The sequence below is a fragment of the Saccoglossus kowalevskii genome, chromosome 13 (genome assembly GCF_978046115.1).
Source record: "Saccoglossus kowalevskii chromosome 13, keSacKowa6.1, whole genome shotgun sequence".
NCBI classification, from domain to species: Eukaryota; Metazoa; Hemichordata; class Enteropneusta; family Harrimaniidae; genus Saccoglossus; species Saccoglossus kowalevskii.
This window is the reverse complement of record NC_140653.1, coordinates 1,973,741-1,993,548: the sequence shown is the minus strand read 5'-3', so window position 1 is coordinate 1,993,548 and position 19,808 is coordinate 1,973,741. Positions and strand designations below refer to the sequence as shown.

At 39.1% G+C, this 19,808-nt stretch overlaps 1 protein-coding gene across 1 annotated transcript in view; it reads left to right on the top strand.

The window, feature by feature from the left end:
• LOC100370397 (pro-cathepsin H-like) overlaps window positions 1-19,413 on the top strand; it is a 43,338-nt gene extending 23,925 nt beyond the window's left edge. The window contains exons 5-11 of the mRNA XM_085506853.1: window positions 2,543-2,650; window positions 3,067-3,209; window positions 6,864-6,945; window positions 13,723-13,791; window positions 14,567-14,673; window positions 14,763-14,891; window positions 19,169-19,413. Coding sequence (XP_085362979.1) covers window positions 2,543-2,650; window positions 3,067-3,209; window positions 6,864-6,945; window positions 13,723-13,791; window positions 14,567-14,673; window positions 14,763-14,891; window positions 19,169-19,244 — 714 coding nt within the window. The 3' untranslated portion in view covers window positions 19,245-19,413. The remainder of the gene's footprint in view (window positions 1-2,542; window positions 2,651-3,066; window positions 3,210-6,863; window positions 6,946-13,722; window positions 13,792-14,566; window positions 14,674-14,762; window positions 14,892-19,168) is intronic.
• The last annotated feature ends 395 nt before the right edge of the window (window positions 19,414-19,808 follow it).

The following is a 19,808-nucleotide window of genomic DNA, read 5'->3' as shown; positions in this document are numbered from 1 at the left end:
CTCTCAGTATGGGCTGCTACAATATTGCAACATTGGTTTAATTGTTGATGACGCTATGGCCAACCGAGTGTAACACTTGCTTCTCGGCTCTCTTTATACGAGTTGCTTGAATCATTTCTAAGGAAGCACAAATCAAGCGGCCGACCATTTTTAGGGCCACGACATGTTTCAAAAAGAGAACTACTGTTTCTGCATTAATATACATTTTTGAGTCCCATGTGCGAAGCACATAATGGGAGTCTTTGCAGTTAGTGTGGATGTGTGTGTGTATGTGTGTCCGACTGTTCCACTGCTATCTCAAGAACCATACATCGGTTTTTGATGAAACTTGGTGCATAGATGCTCTGGGCCAATGCGCAGATTTGATTAGGTTTTGGTAAAAATCCATGCTCGTTAATTACCTAATTTGCATGATAATTAGCTAATTTTTAGCTGTTCTATGACTGTTCCACTGATATCTAAAGAACCACTCATTGGATTTTGATGAAACTTGGTACATAGATGCTCTGAACATATGCGCAGATTTGATTAATTTTTGGTAAAAATCCGTGCATATTAATTACCTAATTTGCATGTTAATTAGCTGATTTTTAGCTGTTCCATGATTGTTCCACTGATATCTAAACAACCACTCATTGGATTTTGATGAAACTTGGTACATAGATGCTCTGAACATATGCGCAGATTTGATTAGTTTTGGTAAAAATCTGTGCATATTAATTACCTAATTTGCATGATAATTAGCTGATTTTTAGCTGTTCCATGATTGTTCCACTGATATCTAAACAACCACTCATTGGATTTTGATGAAACTATTTTCGTTTTTTCCGCTGATATCTCAAGTACTAATTATCACATTTCAATGAAACTTGGTACATAGATGTCATATGACACTGCATAGACCAGATAGTTTTTATGGTAATATCAGTTCATATTAATTACCTAATTTGCATAATTAATTAATTTTCAGCATTTGATATAAGTACTAATCATCACATTTCAATGAAACTTGGTACATAGATGTCATATGACACTGCACAGATCTGATAGTTTTTATGGTAATATCAGTACATATTAATTACCTAATTTGCATAATTAATTAATTTTCAGCATTTGATATTAGTGAGCATTACATTTCAATGAAACTTGGTACTTACATACTCGAGGACTATGTAGAGATTGATTGTTTTCGATAAATATTTGTGCATATTAATCACCTAATTTGCATAATTAGTTAATTTTCAGATTTTCCACGGGTATCTCAAGTACTAATCATCGCATTTCAATGAAACTTGGTACATAGATCCTTTAGGACTATGCAGAGACCTGATTAGTTTTAGGGTAAATAATTGTGCATATTAATTACCTAATTTGCATAATTAATTTTTAGCTTTTCTACTGATATCTAAAGTACTAATCATTACATTTCAATGAATCTAGAATTATGCAGACCCAATTAGTTTCCGGTAAATATTTGTGCATATTAATCACCTAATTTGCATATTTAACCAACTTTCACACTGATATCTCGTGTACTATACATCACATATCAATGAATGTACATGGATGCTGTAGGACAATAGACAGACCTGAATAATTGTGGGTTAAAATCTGTACATATTAATTACCTAATTTGCATAATTAACCAATTTTAAGCTTTCACACTGATATCTAAAGTATTAATTATTCCATTTCAATGAAACTTCGAACAAAGATGCTCTAGGACAATGTACAAACCTAATTAGTTTGGGGTAAAAATCTGTTCATATTAATTCCCTAATAAGCATAATATTTCATAATTTTTTGGTTCTAATCACATTTCAATTAAACTTGGAAACATAGATTTTCTGTTACATTGCGCAGACCTCATTAGTTTTACACTCAAATCTGGTCATATTAATTTTCTGATTTGCATAATTATTTTTCAGCTAAGTAATTTTGAATTATATTTAATGTGTCTCCAATACTCTCAGCACATGGGAGTTCTTTCTAAGCTTTCTTTGATTATAGACTTGCTGACTGTTATGATTCTGAAAAAAAAATCTTGAAAAATTAATGTAAATGAGCAGTGATGGCGCTGCCCTGAGGCAGAAAGCAACAATACCTATTTTGTTGTCACAGCTATTTCGCGTTCACCCCTCGTCTCGTTTTACGCAATTAACAAATATAAGCATCACAACAGACTGCAAGAAAGTCAACTGTTAATACAACCACAGTCAACAAATAGAAAATAGGTTTTTGTTATTTTTTGTGTAAAAAAAGACCCCCTGGGCATATGCCCGGATATGACCTCAACTTCTTTATTGTGTCAAAAGTGTGGGGTGGTCATTTGCCCGGGCATTGACTCTAACCCAGATAAATACGGTATTTAATTTAGATTCTCATTGGGCAAGATTATAATTGTTACACTATGTTTTAGATATATATGATATCCAAAGCCATATATTTTGTTCAGAGCTGAGACTTTGACTTTCATGTCTTGTTTCTTTTTTTTAAAATGTTGTGAATTAAAATTGTAACTGATTTATTTCTTTGTCCACAGAATTGTTCAGCAACCAAATCTAATCACTTGAACAGTTTTAATGACATTCCTAAAGCATTTGATTGGACAAAATATTCCAGAAAAGTTGTTACTGATGTGAAATCGCAGGTAAGAATTATACTTGTATGTAGTATTAGATTCTTGAGTGCGTCATCGAGGAGTTTGGTTTGCTAAACATCTACAACATACCAGACAATACAATGTTTTCATCCGGTTCCTCTTCATTTCTAGCATTTTTTGTTGTCATAGGCAACAAGAATCAGCTCTGGCGTGTTGAAGAGGAAACTATATTCCACCTTGGAACTAAAGACACAAACTGTTTAACTCATTTCCTGTAATTATTACTATCTAGTGCATGTATACATATTCTATTGTAGAATATTTTAGTGATTCTATTTTGTAGTTGGTGTGTGCGTTCTTGCATCCTTATATCCTACCTATATGTTTAAACTATTTATTTTATGCTATTGATAAGACGTCTAGCTATTTTGAATAGTTACATATACATGTTATTATTATTTCAGGGTTCTTGTGGCAGCTGTTGGAGTTTTTCTACTACAGGGGCACTAGAATCTGCTACAGCCATTGCTAAGTCCACATTGATATCTTTATCTGAACAACAATTAATTGACTGTGCACAGGCTTTTAACAACCATGGCTGTAATGGGTAAGAGGAATAGAAATATACATGACAAGCTTTAGGTTTGGGGGATTACTTTTATTTGTACATACCGTAGATCTTGAACTGTTGCAGAATGGTTATGGTGTCTATTAAGTTTATATTCTTCCTATGATATGGTGATATTGTAAACTCATTGGATGTAGTGATATTGTAATCTCATTGGATGTAGTGATATTGTAATCTCATTGGATGGAGTGATATTGTACTCTCATTGGATGTAGTGATATTGTAATCTCATTGGATGTAGTGATATTGTAATCTCATTCAATACACTGCTTTCATTGCTGTTTAGATCCAGGTTTTATTTGTTTGCTTCTGATCAGTATATGAAGAATTTACTAATTTTATTTTAACTGACTGTATATAAAGAGAATTAGGGTAGCATCTGAATAGCTGGTTAATAATTGAGCTTTAAAGAAATGCAATTGTGCAATATCACATGTCAGCACTCATCAAAATAATTAACATTCTGCTCTATTGCATAGATCCATCATGTAGCTGATGAGAAAATTACCATTAATACCATGTTCTCACGGCGAATAATTAGACCAATCTAACTTACAACAGACAATAAAGAACCTTAGAACAAACATGATTTGTGTGTGTATAGTTAGGTTGCTCTATACTTCTCACCTGTACTGGTCAGGTGATTGCTCAGTATCGTACTACCTCTGGTCAATTTTTCAAGATTGAGGTAGTTTAAAAACCATTAAACATGAAAAAAAATGTGACGACAGTAAATCATTCAAAAATTGTTGTGTGATGATTCACATACATGCATGCCATTCCTATTTAATGTTTTTACGGAGAAAGTGATGTTTTCAAGAAAATATATGCAAAGTAATCTAAAAAAGCAGCCATTTTGGAAAATTTTCCATAGGATTCCATGTAAACAAAGTATTCCATGAATAACTATTACTAATATTCAAAATTCTTCCACTTTTTCATGACAGTGATATTTTGCCATCATCACACCATATATCATTTTTTGAGCATAGGTCACCGAAACTTTGAGATATGATAGAATGCTGCAGACATAGGTGTCAATTGTAAACTACCGGTATTCCAAAAATGCATTTTTGATAAATTTTTGACTCCCATGTGCGAAGCACACAATGGGAGTCTTTGCAGTTACCCTGTCTGTCTGTCTGTCGGTCTGTCGGTCGGTCTGTCGGTCTGTCTGTCGGTCTGTCTGTCGGTCTGTCTGTCTGTCTGTCTGTCTGTCTGTCTGTCTGTCTGTCTGTCTGTCTGTCTGTCTGTCTGTCTGTCGGTCTGTCGGTCTGTCGGTCTGTCGGTCTGTCGGTCTGTCGGTCTGTCTGTCGGTCTGTCGGTCTGTCTGTCGGTCTGTCGGTCTGTCTGTCGGTCTGTCTGTCTGTCTGTCGGTCTGTCGGTCTGTCTGTCTGTCTGTCGGTCTGTCTGTCGGTCTGTCTGTCTGTCTGTCGGTCTGTCTGTCTGTCTGTCGGTCTGTCGGTCTGTCGGTCGGTCTGTCGGTCTGTCGGTCTGTCTGTCTGTCGGTCTGTCTGTCGGTCTGTCTGTCTGTCGGTCTGTCTGTCTGTCGGTCTGTCGGTCGGTCGGTCGGTCTGTCGGTCTGTCGGTCTGTCGGTCTGTCTGTCGGTCTGTCGGTCTGTCTGTCGGTCTGTCTGTCGGTCTGTCTGTCGGTCTGTCTGTCGGTCTGTCTGTCGGTCTGTCTGTCGGTCTGTCTGTCGGTCTGTCTGTCGGTCTGTCTGTCTGTCTGTCTGTCGGTCTGTCGGTCTGTCTGTCTGTCGGTCTGTCTGTCTGTCGGTCTGTCTGTCGGTCTGTCTGTCTGTCGGTCTGTCGGTCTGTCTGTCGGTCTGTCTGTCTGTCTGTCGGTCTGTCTGTCTGTCTGTCTGTCGGTCTGTCTGTCTGTCTGTCTGTCTGTCGGTCTGTCTGTCTGTCTGTCTGTCTGTCTGTCTGTCTGTCTGTCTGTCTGTCTGTCTGTCTGTCTGTCTGTCTGTCTGTCTGTCTGTCTGTCTGTCTGTCTGTCTGTCTGTCTGTCTGTCTGTCTGTCTGTCTGTCTGTCTGTCTGTCTGTCTGTCTGTCTGTCTGTCTGTCTGACTTTTCCACTGATATCTCAAGAACCATACATCAGTTTTTGATGAAACTTGGTGCATAGGTTTTGGTAAAATTCCATGCATATTAATTACCTAATTTGCATGATACTAGGCTAATTTTTAGCTGTTCCATGACTGTTCCATTGATATCTAAAGAGCCACTCGTTGGATTTTGATGAAACTTGGTATATAGATGCTCTGAACTTGTGCACCGATTTGTTTAGTTTTTGGTAAAAATCCGTGCACATTAATTACCTAATTTGCATGATAATTAGCTAATTTTTAGCTGTTCCATGACTGTTCCACTAATATCTAAACAACCACTCATTGGATTTTGATAAAACTTGGTACATAAGATGCTCTGAATCAGTGCTAGGTTTTGATTAGTTTTTGGTAAAAATTATCTAATTACTAATTACCTAATTTGCATAATGAAAAGTAAATTTTCGGTTTTTCCACTGATATCTCAAGTACTAATCATCACATTTCAATGAAACTTGGTACATAAATGTCATAGAACACTGCACAGACCTGATAGTTTTTAGGGTAATATTATAATATTAATTACCTAATTTGCATAATTAATTAATTTTCAGCTTTTGATGTTTCAAGTAGTAAGCATTACATTTCAATGAAACTTGGTACATAGATACTCAAGGACTATGCAGAGATTGATTGTTTTGGGATAAATAATTGTGCATATTAATTACCTAATTTGCATAATTAGTTAATTTTCAGCTTTTTACAGATATCTCAAGTACTAATCATCACATTTCAATGAAACTTGGTACATGGATGCTGTAGGACAATAGACAGACCTTGATAATTGTGGGTTAAAATCTGTACATATTAATTACTAATTTGCATAATTAACCACTTTTAAGCTATCACACTGATATCTAATTATTCCATTTCAATGAAACTTAGCACAAAGATGCTCTAGGACAATATACAAAGTAACCTGATTAGTTTATGGTTAAAATCTGGTTATATTAATTCCCTAATTAGCATAATAATTCATATTTTTTTTTGGTTCCAATCGTATCTCAATAAAACTTGGTACATATATGGTTTGTTACATTGTGCAGACCTCATTTGTTTTCACTCAAGTCTGTTCATATGAATTTTCTGATTTGCATTATTAGTTTTCAGCTTTTCCATCACAATCTCAATGAAGTGCAAGTAATTTTGAATTTAATGTGTCTCCAATACTCTCAGCACATGGGAGTTCTTTCTAAGCTTTCTTTGATCAGGGTTGTTTTGTGGAAAACTTGAACGTCACAGTAAAAGCATTATTATTATTGAGGGCATTATGTGTTCATACCTGCACTTAAAGCAGCCTAACTTCACTAAACCCCTTAATCAAAGGCTGCTTAAATTACATTAGAGTCGCATGTTCACAATTGTGAATCTAAGACCAACATAAGCTAGGTAACTTCTAGTGCAACCTAGATTGTAAGTAATTAAAAACAGGATATTGGTGATACCCTTGCCATATATGGGTAAGAATATAGTATTTAAGCTATAGAATATCCTTGCTCAAACTTAGATATATCTTTTCTGACAGCGGTCTTCCTGCTCAAGCCTTTGAGTATATTCACTACAATGATGGTCTTATGGCAGATATTGATTACCAATACAAGGCCAAGGTTAGTTCTTTCATTCCTATTGACCATTGCAAAAATATATAACTAGTATATAGTGTTTTATTTTATATACCGCTATAGTGTAAGTGTGTTATTATTATTATTGTAGGGGTAAGTGTGTGTGCTAGTGTAGGGGTAAGTGTGTGTGCTAGTGTAGGGGTAAGTGTGTGTGCTAGTGTAGGGGTAAGTGTGTGTGCTAGTGTAGGGTAGGGGTATTTTATTAATAATATTAGCGTTGTGAGTGACCCGTTCTACATTTCTCACATAATGTCATGTCTCATTGCCGGTTTACCAGAATCGCCCAGGAATATTTCCCAGGGATATTCTACTTAGTTTCACCTCCACACCGTCACAATATTCCAGTTTCAAATATCTTTCAGAACAGAGACGATATTCGATAAACTCTACGATTTCTTGTGTAGACTTCAGTCGACGACCGTCGCTACTCCTGTCGGAACGTATCCAACCGATACGACAGAAATGCCGAACAATTCATTGAACCGTTCATTGCCCTCGCTAGTCCAACTTCCTCAGCAATCGTTCGCAAGAGGTGAATAATCTTCATCTGAGTGTCTTCGTCTATACGCTTTGACATAATAGCAATAATTGTATAATCAACGATAATAAATCATAAACTGCATTCAAAACTAAACTGTTTTCATGAGAGTAATGTTGGTAATTTCATTACATTCTAAGGTCTATGATTATATGTTAGGAGCGTTTTTAAAAATTTGTATCAATTTATTTATGAGGTTTATTTTCGCAAAACGTTCACAATAGAAATTATTAAATGAATGAGCATATTCAATAATAATAATTTTATTACATCCTTAGAAATACAATATTTCTATCAGTCTACAGCAATAAAATAATAAAAGGAATTTGAGTTACTTATAATAAGATAAAAGTAATAGTAAATGAAAGTACTAGTACCTTGTAATGAGTTTATAAAGAATTTTTCAGTTTTGATTTCAAAAGATGTGTAAATATACTTCCCCACATGTTTAATTATATTTTGGTTATTATTGCTCATCAGAATTATAAATGTTTTTTTTGTTATCTATTTCTTTAGGGAGTTCAATATTTTTCTTCATTTCATTTCATCTCAATAATTGTTGTAGTGATGATAATCCATGAAAACATGTAATTCATCTTCAGTTTTACTAGTATTATGGGGACACTTTATGTAAGTTCTATTTTCAATTGGAGTTTTGGGTCTACCTGTTTCAATAGAAATTTATTTCTAAATTTATATAAAGTAAATCTTTCTTTGAGGGGAAGTACAGATAAATATGGTTCATAAGTATAAGTAAATTTAAACTTAAAGTGTGTGTGCTAGTGTAGGGTAGGGGTAAGTGTGTGTGCTAGTGTAGGGTAGGGGTAAGTGTGTGTGCTAGTGTAGGGTAGGGGTAAGTGTGTGTGTGCTAGTGTAGGGTAGGGGTAAGTGTGTGTGTGCTAGTGTAGGGTAGGGGTAAGTGTGTGTGTGCTAGTGTAGGGTAGGGGTAAGTGTGTGTGTGCTAGTGTAGGGTAGGGGTAAGTGTGTGTGTGCTAGTGTAGGGTAGGGGTAAGTGTGTGTGTGCTAGTGTAGGGTAGGGGTAAGTATGTGTGTGCTAGTGTAGGGTAGGGGTAAGTGTGTGTGTGCTAGTGTAGGGTAGGGGTAAGTGTGTGTGTGCTAGTGTAGGGTAGGGGTAAGTGTGTGTGTGCTAGTGTTAGGGTAGGGGTAAGTGTGTGTGTGCTAGTGTTAGGGTAGGGGTAAGTGTGTGTGTGCTAGTGTAGGGTAGGGGTAAGTGTGTGTGTGCTAGTGTAGGGTAGGGGTAAGTGTGTGTGCTAGTGTAGGGTAGGGGTAAGTGTGTGTGTGCTAGTGTAGGGTAGGGGTAAGTGTGTGTGTGCTAGTGTAGGGTAGGGGTAAGTGTGTGTGTGCTAGTGTAGGGTAGGGGTAAGTGTGTGTGTGCTAGTGTAGGGTAGGGGTAAGTGTGTGTGTGCTAGTGTAGGGTAGGGGTAAGTGTGTGTGTGCTAGTGTTAGGGTAGGGGTAAGTGTGTGTGTGCTAGTGTTAGGGTAGGGGTAAGTGTGTGTGTGCTAGTGTTAGGGTAGGGGTAAGTGTGTGTGTGCTAGTGGTAGGGTAGGGGTAAGTGTGTGTGCTAGTGTAGGGTAGGGGTAAGTGTGTGTGTGCTAGTGTAGGGTAGGGGTAAGTGTGTGTGTGCTAGTGTAGGGTAGGGGTAAGTGTGTGTGTGCTAGTGTAGGGTAGGGGTAAGTGTGTGTGTGCTAGTGTAGGGTAGGGGTAAGTGTGTGTGTGCTAGTGTAGGGTAGGGGTAAGTGTGTGTGTGCTAGTGTAGGGTAGGGGTAAGTGTGTGTGTGCTAGTGTAGGGTAGGGGTAAGTGTGTGTGTGCTAGTGTAGGGTAGGGGTAAGTGTGTGTGTGCTAGTGTAGGGTAGGGGTAAGTGTGTGTGTGCTAGTGTAGGGTAGGGGTAAGTGTGTGTGTGCTAGTGTAGGGTAGGGGTAAGTGTGTGTGTGCTAGTGTAGGGTAGGGGTAAGTGTGTGTGTGCTAGTGTAGGGTAGGGGTAAGTGTGTGTGTGTGCTAGTGTAGGGTAGGGGTAAGTGTGTGTGTGTGCTAGTGTAGGGTAGGGGTAAGTGTGTGTGTGCTAGTGTAGGGTAGGGGTAAGTGTGTGTGTGCTAGTGTTAGGGTAGGGGTAAGTGTGTGTGTGCTAGTGTTAGGGTAGGGGTAAGTGTGTGTGTGCTAGTGTTAGGGTAGGGGTAAGTGTGTGTGTGCTAGTGTTAGGGTAGGGGTAAGTGTGTGTGTGCTAGTGTAGGGTAGGGGTAAGTGTGTGTGTGCTAGTGTAGGGTAGGGGTAAGTGTGTGTGTGCTAGTGTAGGGTAGGGGTAAGTGTGTGTGTGCTAGTGTAGGGTAGGGGTAAGTGTGTGTGTGCTAGTGTAGGGTAGGGGTAAGTGTGTGTGTGCTAGTGTAGGGTAGGGGTAAGTGTGTGTGTGCTAGTGTTAGGGTAGGGGTAAGTGTGTGTGTGCTAGTGTTAGGGTAGGGGTAAGTGTGTGTGTGCTAGTGTTAGGGTAGGGGTAAGTGTGTGTGTGCTAGTGTTAGGGTAGGGGTAAGTGTGTGTGTGCTAGTGTTAGGGTAGGGGTAAGTGTGTGTGTGCTAGTGTTAGGGTAGGGGTAAGTGTGTGTGTGCTAGTGTAGGGTAGGGGTAAGTGTGTGTGTGCTAGTGTAGGGTAGGGGTAAGTGTGTGTGTGCTAGTGTAGGGTAGGGGTAAGTGTGTGTGTGCTAGTGTAGGGTAGGGGTAAGTGTGTGTGTGCTAGTGTAGGGTAGGGGTAAGTGTGTGTGTGCTAGTGTAGGGTAGGGGTAAGTGTGTGTGTGCTAGTGTAGGGTAGGGGTAAGTGTGTGTGTGCTAGTGTAGGGTAGGGGTAAGTGTGTGTGTGCTAGTGTAGGGTAGGGGTAAGTGTGTGTGTGCTAGTGTAGGGTAGGGGTAAGTGTGTGTGTGCTAGTGTAGGGTAGGGGTAAGTGTGTGTGTGCTAGTGTAGGGTAGGGGTAAGTGTGTGTGTGCTAGTGTAGGGTAGGGGTAAGTGTGTGTGTGCTAGTGTAGGGTAGGGGTAAGTGTGTGTGTGCTAGTGTAGGGTAGGGGTAAGTGTGTGTGTGCTAGTGTAGGGTAGGGGTAAGTGTGTGTGTGCTAGTGTAGGGTAGGGGTAAGTGTGTGTGTGCTAGTGTAGGGTAGGGGTAAGTGTGTGTGTGCTAGTGTAGGGTAGGGGTAAGTGTGTGTGTGCTAGTGTAGGGTAGGGGTAAGTGTGTGTGTGCTAGTGTTAGGGTAGGGGTAAGTGTGTGTGTGCTAGTGTTAGGGTAGGGGTAAGTGTGTGTGCTAGTGTAAGGGTAGGGGTAAGTGTGTGTGTGCTAGTGTAGGTAGGGGTAAGTGTGTGTGTGCTAGTGTAGGTAGGGGTAAGTGTGTGTGTGCTAGTGTTAGGGTAGGGGTAAGTGTGTGTGTGCTAGTGTAGGTAGGGGTAAGTATGTGTGTGCTAGTGTTAGGGTAGGGGTAAGTATGTGTGTGCTAGTGTTAGGGTAGGGGTAAGTGTGTGTGCTAGTGTTAGGGTAGGGGTAAGTGTGTGTGTGCTAGTGTTAGTGTAGGGGTAAGTGTGTGTGTGCTAGTGTTAGGGTAGGAGTAAGTGTGTGTGTGCTAGTGTTAGGGTAGGAGTAAGTGTGTGTGTGCTAGTGTTAGGGTAGGGGTAAGTGTGTGTGTGCTAGTGTAGGGTAGGGGTAAGTGTGTGTGTGCTAGTGTTAGGGTAGGGGTAAGTGTGTGTGTGCTAGTGTAGGGTAGGGGTAAGTGTGTGTGTGCTAGTGTAGGTAGGGGTAAGTATGTGTGTGCTAGTGTTAGGGTAGGAGTAAGTATGTGTGTGCTAGTGTTAGGGTAGGGGTAAGTGTGTGTGTGCTAGTGTAGGGTAGGAGTAAGTATGTGTGTGCTAGTGTAGGGTAGGGGTAAGTGTGTGTGTGCTAGTGTAGGGTAGGGGTAAGTGTGTGTGTGCTAGTGTTAGGGTAGGGGTAAGTGTGTGTGTGCTAGTGTAGGGTAGGGGTAAGTGTGTGTGTGCTAGTGTAGGTTGGGGTAAGTGTGTGTGTGCTAGTGTTAGGGTAGGAGTAAGTATGTGTGTGCTAGTGTTAGGGTAGGGGTAAGTATGTGTGTGCTAGTGTTAGGGTAGGGGTAAGTGTGTGTGTGCTAGTGTAGGGTAGGGGTAAGTGTGTGTGCGCTAGTGTAGGGTAGGGGTAAGTGTGTGTGCGCTAGTGTAGGGTAGGGGTAAGTGTGTGTGTGCTAGTGTAGGGTAGGGGTAAGTGTGTGTGTGCTAGTGTAGGGTAGGGGTAAGTGTGTGTGTGCTAGTGTAGGGTAGGGGTAAGTGTGTGTGTGCTAGTGTAGGGTAGGGGTAAGTGTGTGTGTGCTAGTGTAGGGTAGGGGTAAGTGTGTGTGTGCTAGTGTAGGGTAGGGGTAAGTGTGTGTGTGCTAGTGTAGGGTAGGGGTAAGTGTGTGTGTGCTAGTGTAGGGTAGGGGTAAGTGTGTGTGTGCTAGTGTAGGGTAGGGGTAAGTGTGTGTGTGCTAGTGTAGGGTAGGGGTAAGTGTGTGTGCTAGTGTAGGGTAGGGGTAAGTGTGTGTGTGTGCTAGTGTAGGGTAGGGGTAAGTGTGTGTGTGCTAGTGTAGGGTAGGGGTAAGTGTGTGTGTGCTAGTGTAGGTAGGGGTAAGTGTGTGTGTGCTAGTGTTAGGGTAGGAGTAAGTGTGTGTGTGCTAGTGTTAGGGTAGGGGTAAGTGTGTGTGCTAGTGTTAAGGTAGGGGTCGGTGTGTGTGTGCTAGTGTTAGGGTAGGGGTCGGTGTGTGTGCGCTAGTGTTAGTGTAGGGGTCGGTGTGTGTGTGCGGGTCGGTGTGTGTGCGCTAGTGTTATTGTAGGGGTCGGTGTGTGTGCGCTAGTGTTATTGTAGGGGTCGGTGTGTGTGCGCTAGTGTTAGTGTAGGGGTCGGTGTGTGTGCGCTAGTGTTACTGTAGGGGTCGGTGTGCGTGTGCGCTAGTGTTACTGTAGGGGTCGGTGTGCGTGTGCGCTAGTGTTACTGTAGGGGTCGGTGTGTGTGCGCTAGTGTTATTGTAGGGGTCGGTGTGTGTGCGCTAGTGTTAGTGTAGGGGTCGGTGTGTGTGCGCTAGTGTTAGTGTAGGGGTCGGTGTGTGTGCGCTAGTGTTAGTGTAGGGGTCGGTGTGTGTGTGCGCTAGTGTTAGTGTAGGGGTCGGTGTGTGTGTGCGCTAGTGTTAGTGTAGGGGTCGTTGTGTGTGCGCGCTAGTGTTAGTGTAGGGGTCGGTGTGTGTGCGCGCTAGTGTTATTGTAGGGGTCGGTGTGTATGCGCGCTAGTGTTATTGTAGGGGTCGGTGTGTGTGCGCGCTAGTGTTAGTGTAGGGGTCGGTGTGCGTGTGCGCTAGTGCTAGTGTAGGGGTCAGTGTGCGTGTGCGCTAGTGTTAGTGTAGGGGTTGGTGTGTGTGCGCGCTAGTGTTAGTGTAGGGGTCGGTGTGTGTGCGCTAGTGTTAGTGTAGGGGTCGGTGTGTGTGCGCTAGTGTTAGTGTAGGGGTCGGTGTGTGTGCGCTAGTGTTAGTGTAGGGGTCGGTGTGTGTGCGCTAGTGTTAGTGCAGGGGTCGGTGTGTGTGTGCTAGTGTTAGTGTAGGGGTCGGTGTGTGTGCGCTAGTGTTAGTGTAGGGGTCGGTGTGTGTGCGCTAGTGTAGGGGTCGGTGTGTGTGCGCGCTAGTGTTATTGTAGGGGTCGGTGTGTGTGCGCGCTAGTGTTATTGTAGGGGTCGGTGTGCGTGTGCGCTAGTGTTAGTGTAGGGGTCGGTGTGCGCTAGTGTAATGTTAGTGTAGTGTAGGGGTCGGTGTGTGCGCGCCAGTGTAGTGTTAGTGTAGTGTAGGGGTCGGTGTGTGCGCGCCAGTGTAGTGTTAGTGTAGTGTAGGGGTCGGTGTGTGCGCGCCAGTGTAGTGTTAGTGTAGTGTAGGGGTCGGTGTGTGCGCGCCAGTGTAGTGTTAGTGTAGTGTAGGGGTCGATGTGTGCGCGCCAGTGTAGTGTTAGTGTAGTGTAGGGGTCGGTGTGTGCACGCCAGTGTAGTGTTAGTGTGTGCCAGTGTATTACTTCTGTCTGTTTTACATTACTTGTCAAACATTTGTTTTACAGCAAAATCTGTTTCACAGATGTAAAACACAGCCTTCCTCGCACATCTCATACAGGCAAGGCTTAGATATTGTTTCTATGTTTTCATGTGTTGCATATTTCAGGATGGCAAATGTAAATATGATCCCTCAAAGGCAGCTGCATTCGTCAGTAAGATTGTTAATATCACCAAGGTGAGTTTAACTAGTAGCCATGGAAACAGATTGCCCACTTTGAACTTACTTTTTATTTGTAATTGTGTTTGTCACAAGAATGAATGTCTTTACTGACTGGTTTTCAACTACCTACCATTTAATCAATTGAATTTGACACAAAATCCCATAAGGTTGTGTTGTCCAATAGACCATTTTCCGTTCACTGCGAGAATCACGCGTTATGCGTGAAATCGAACGTAAAAACAGGACAAACAAAGGTCATAGCGTCATGGTGGCGTCAAACATCGCGTGGGATTCGACAAACGCGAAAGTATTTTGGGGACATTTCCATGCTTATTAATGTGCTGTCCACATTTGATGATAGGCAATTTCGATTAAGTAAGGGTATTCGAAAGCAATATTCCTCTGTCGAAGATCGGCCGGTCAATGTAAGCTACGAAATAAAGAAATTCTAGTTCAAAATCAAATCGTTCGATTTTTGCGGCAGACGTTTGATGCGCGTCTTTCATGCATCTCGCAATTGTACGGAAAATCACCTATTTAGTATGTTTAAATATTTATTCAATTTGCATAAACCTTGTTACAATGTTCTCAAATTCAAAGATTTTATTTCATTTTTAGTTTATCATATATACTTGTTTCTTAATTGTCTGTGTGTCAATTTATGCAAATTGACTTTCTTGTCATTTTATATAAATAAAACATCACTACATTATTTGCATTATATTGGTTATACATCTCTAAAAATAATTAAAAAAGTCTGATTTATCTGTATTAATGTTTTACTTACAAGGGAGATGAAGATGGTATTTTGAATGCAGTGTACAAACATGGTCCTGTGAGCATTGCATATGATGTTGCTTCAGATTTCCATCTCTATCACAGTGGTGTATACAGCAGGTAAGTTCATATAGTATATTGGTTCATTCCTTTGGACAAATTTTATTTTCATTTCTACTTTTTTGATTTTTCTTATTCTTATTACTCAGTACGGTTTGCAAGATAGACCCAGAACACGTCAATCATGCTGTATTAGCTACTGGGTTTAATGAGACAGCTGAGGGGCTCAAATACTGGATGGTCAAGAACTCATGGGGTCCAGATTGGGGATTAGATGGGTAAGTTTCATGAACTTCTATCAACAAGTTCCATATTGGTTTTGGAAAGAATTGTGGTGAATTTTGACAAATTTATTTGTTATGAAAGCATAACGAGCTAATGAAAAAAAAAATGACATGACAAGATGAAACAAATATAGTGTTGTGTGCATAAATAGCTGGCATGGTTGGTGATAAAACACAGATCAGTTAGCAATTATCTTTAGGCTATAGTAATCCATTAGCAATTACCTATACAAGATAATGTTGTTGTAAGACCCAAATCCCTCCCTTCCTCCCTCCCTCGCTCTACTTGGGATTCACCATGTTCCTTTAAATATTTAAAACTTAGTGTCACTCAAAAATGTTTGTTCTTTAACATCTGTTATTAGTCCCCATTCAGGCGCAGCCTGAAAAGGGGACTTTATAATTCAGGTTATGTCCATTTTTCCGTCTCCAACATTTTCTCAGAAATTCTACAGCATATATCGGTGAAACTTGGCAGGTTGATGAACAAGTCTCTGCTGAGTATGCACGTAATTTTTTTTCCAGATCTGAAAATCCCAAGTGGGTCTTTTTCACGATTTTCATCAAAAATTACCTCTCCCGGCAACATTGACAGAACGTCTGCGCATGCTCAGAATAAATTAATTACTGTAAAATACTTTATTTTTACTTGCAACATTTTTTTGCTATTTTCGCTGAAGGAATGTTTCAGTTAAAATAAAATCCAGCGAATATACCCTTTTCTTATATTTTACAGTCAACTTGTCAAAAATCAATGAAAATAAATTCAATACAAAACACCCAGAAAAAATCTTTTCAGTGAATGATAATTCCAGCTGAAATAAAATATTTTACAGTAGATTAGATCTGTGAGTTACACTGCTGTTATTACGGCACGTGATTTCTCCATTGCGTGCAATTTATTATAGTACTGTTTATACATGTATTCTGTTCGGCTCAGTGGTCTCATTCACTAGTTACTAGAAGAACTAGTAACTTTATTTGATTTCAAGAACTTCAAGAAGGCGGCATAAGAAACGTGTTTGCAAAGGTAAGTTCTCCAGTTTCAGCAAAATTGAATATTTATTGTTTATTTGTATCAATCAATTTATTCATTATATAATAGTAGGTTGCCTATGATTATATTCGTATTTTTTATGTTGTGAGCATTAAACTGTTAGTTGTAATGAAGATTTTGCCGATCTCCTGCGATTCAACATGGCGGATGTACAGTTACAACACATGTATGGACGGTCGGTCGAGTAGTCTGCAACGAACCATGAAATCACCCGGTGTTTTTTCGGCAGTTTTCTTTTTAATATTTTGGATATTTCATTCACTCCTGACGCCTAAAAGATTCTAATTTATATTTTACCGTAGTCATCGACACCTATTCAAGAGTATGATGTTTATTGTGAATAGCCTGAATGCGTAAGCTTCGTTTCGACAATGAGCTGTGTTATTTCTGTGAACAATTATTCTTTGAATGCTCAGGTTTTTTTTTTAAACAACTAATTTTTGGATTAAAAAAAAAAATCATGACGTTTTCCCAGTCAAAATAGCATAAAGATCTTGCTACAACATCGGTGAATCTCTACAGTAACGCGTTGCATTCACCACGAGATCACTGAACCGTATTAACATATTTAAATGAGCCCACGTGTAAATGAAAACATGGCGGATATTGAATCGTATCGAGTATTTACATTCGACCGAAATCATTCGTTTACGATGAAACTAAGTTGAATATTACTTCAAATTCATAAAAATTCAAAGAATTAATTTTTTGTGCGTTATTATAATCATTACTGAATAATAATCAACAATTGCAATACTTTGAAAACAAGTAAGTTATTCACTTCCGAAACACAGAATGACCAGATTGTGCTACCGTGATCATTTGCTACCGGTACTCACCACTAAGCAACATACTTTACTTTTCGTTATCAACAAAATTATAAAAAAATAATGCATATTACATTATGTGATTTGGGGGGTTGGGAGATTCAATTCCAACATTTCGCGGTGCCTATGAACCAAAGGCCTTTCACTCTTCTCTGAGTGTGACACCTAAACCAGAGGTTTTATGGTGTATAAACTGGCATAAATGAAAAGGCCGTTGAACCTTATTCAAATTTATAAATACATGTTATTATGTATTTCATTATGAAAACTGACTAAATTAAATGTGATCTTATTTTTAATTGTTTGAACAGAATGATTTATATCGGTAATGATGTTTTCATCTGATATTAATTGTGCAATTGTTAAAATGCCTAACTACACATTTATTGTTTTTGTTTCTAAAGTAGACATTTGTAAAAAAAAAAATTAAAAATCATGCTTGATTAAAATTAAAAAAAAAAAAAAGATGTAGCCATGTAGCCCCTTTCTGTTATGTTTCCAACTTCTTCCAAAGTAAAACTGGCAAAGGCATGTAATTGCCATACAATCATCATTTTTGGGAAAACTTGTATGTTATTGAAAATCTTTATTTTGTTGTCTGTGAATTAATATAATATTTGAAATGGCGTCATGGATCAAAATATTCTCAAACAATCTGTCTTCTGGTGGCACTACACTGTGCATTTATGCACAGTCAGTATCCCAATGCACGATCTCAGCTTACTAAGTGATGATGGTGGTTGAAATGGAAAACTAAATACAAAAATCCAGGAACATCTCAAACGAATTTCCGTCTGCTGTGAATGCATGTTTCGTTGCATCAAATAAATAACCCAATTTTATGACAGAAGCTTGCGATCTTGTGCCATACAGGGTCAAGTGATTGAGCAATAAAAAATGTGGTTTTATGTATCAGGTTATTGAATGTATCCAAAAACATGGTACCAATGATCTGAAATTTCAGAAGTGCTCGCTGAAGGTTTATCAATCCTGCGTATTGTCTTGTTCTTTTTCAATCCTGCATTTCAGTTACTAGAATTTATACTAAAAAAAATAGTTTCTGTTTTTCTTCTAATAACTCGGCCACTCTCAAAAACAAATATTTTTCCATGGTCGAAATGCAAGAAGAATACAAAACTACTGTGATTGCATAGCGATACCTGTAGGGCCATTGTCAATTAGTTCGCCTGATCAACACAGCGTTTTACATAGGACTGATATTGAATCACGGAGAGTAAAATCTTGTGATACTAATCTCTAGAACCAACTCAGATTGGTACATACGTCTTATGAACCCACATGTGTATATCTTTGACTATACTCATTTTAAACTTTTTTTTTTTTTTACAGTGGTGCTGTGAACTGAATTTTTTCTGGGTTCCTACAACATGGAGTGTCAGGGACTTTATTGAAATGTTGTACACAAATTTCATAAAATCCTGAATATATCTAGAAGTCAAAATTAAATGGTTTACAGTATTTTATACCCATTAATAATGATTGAAATGCAATAATATCACTGCACTAAAAAGACTTCGAACAATTATTGTTACTTCTCCATTGAAGGGAATGAGCAGACCAACCTTTATCACTACTGGCTTTCTTAATTATTACATGTACTTGCTCTGAAAACATAGCTTTTACAATTGTTTAAATTAACAGATGTTGTTCTATGTACAATGAATACATTTTAAATAATAAACCTTACTGTGTTAACAAATTGTATTTGACAACATGAGAATGAATCTGATGCCCAGTGGTGATGTTGAAACAAACCCAGGTCCTGGTAATATACTAAGACCTGACTAACAAAGAAGTCATGTACATCAAGGTTCACTCAGATTCATGAATGCAGTTTGTTGAGCAAGTATACATGTATGACAAATACAGTGTAGTTTTGTTGCACTTGTGTACTCTGAGATTCTGAACATGGGTCAGTGGAAGTTTTTAGTTGTCAGTACAAAACTAGATTATGGGAAATCGTTTGATGATGAGTTGTACCCACAAAGAGTACATATTTATTCACCTGTTTGCAGATGTTCCTTGTACTACCTGTATTTTATAATCAAATAACGGGGACTGTGACATTTCATGTCTTGTTTGCATATGCATTCCTAACTTACCGGTACTATATATGTTGTAAACAGGTTTCATGTGAACGTGGTGTATTTTCAAAATATATCTGTGATAAATATGCAGTATAGGATAGCAATGAAAACATCCACCTCATCACATTGAATAAGTGCACATTTTACTGAGTAACTAAAAGTTTGTTTCTTCAACCAAGAATATCATATATTTTGTTCTAATAAGTAAATAATAAACATGTGTCTTTGCTCACATTTTCATATCCCTATAATTGTTCTAATCAACCATTTCTTCCACAGATATTTTTGGATAGAAAGGAACAAGAACATGTGTGGACTAGCAGACTGTGCCTCATATCCAATTGTTTACAAATAAATCATCTACTTTACCATTTCAGTTACCAATGTACTCTCATATTATCTGCCAATAGAGCACAATTCTGAGATTAAGCAGTTATTATTATCACAAATTTCACTGATTAATCATAAACAATAAATATTTGTAATTTTCATTTCAATATTTAATAAACTATTTTGAAAACCTAGACTGCCTGCCTGCCTGGCTGGCTGGCTTACTGTATAGTAAATTCTTTCTACCTGACATTGGTCTGGATCTATTAATTGTGAGTTAACACTAGATATACAAATGTATATTTGTAAATTCTTCATACACTCAGTTATAGTGCAGCCCCAATACTATGAGGATACTGCAAAGTATGCACAAAGACAATACAGCAGAAGTGTCGTCCTTTGCGCAGCAGAGATCAAAGTGACAACTTGCTGTCTGAGTGCATACTTTGCAGTATCCTCATGAAATGAGTAAAATTTCAAAAATTATATTAGAGAATGCTTACATGTGTGATCAATCTATATTTGAACAAAGAAAGACAAAAGGAAAGTCATCCACCAAGATGGAAATGTTACTTTGGAAGACAATATG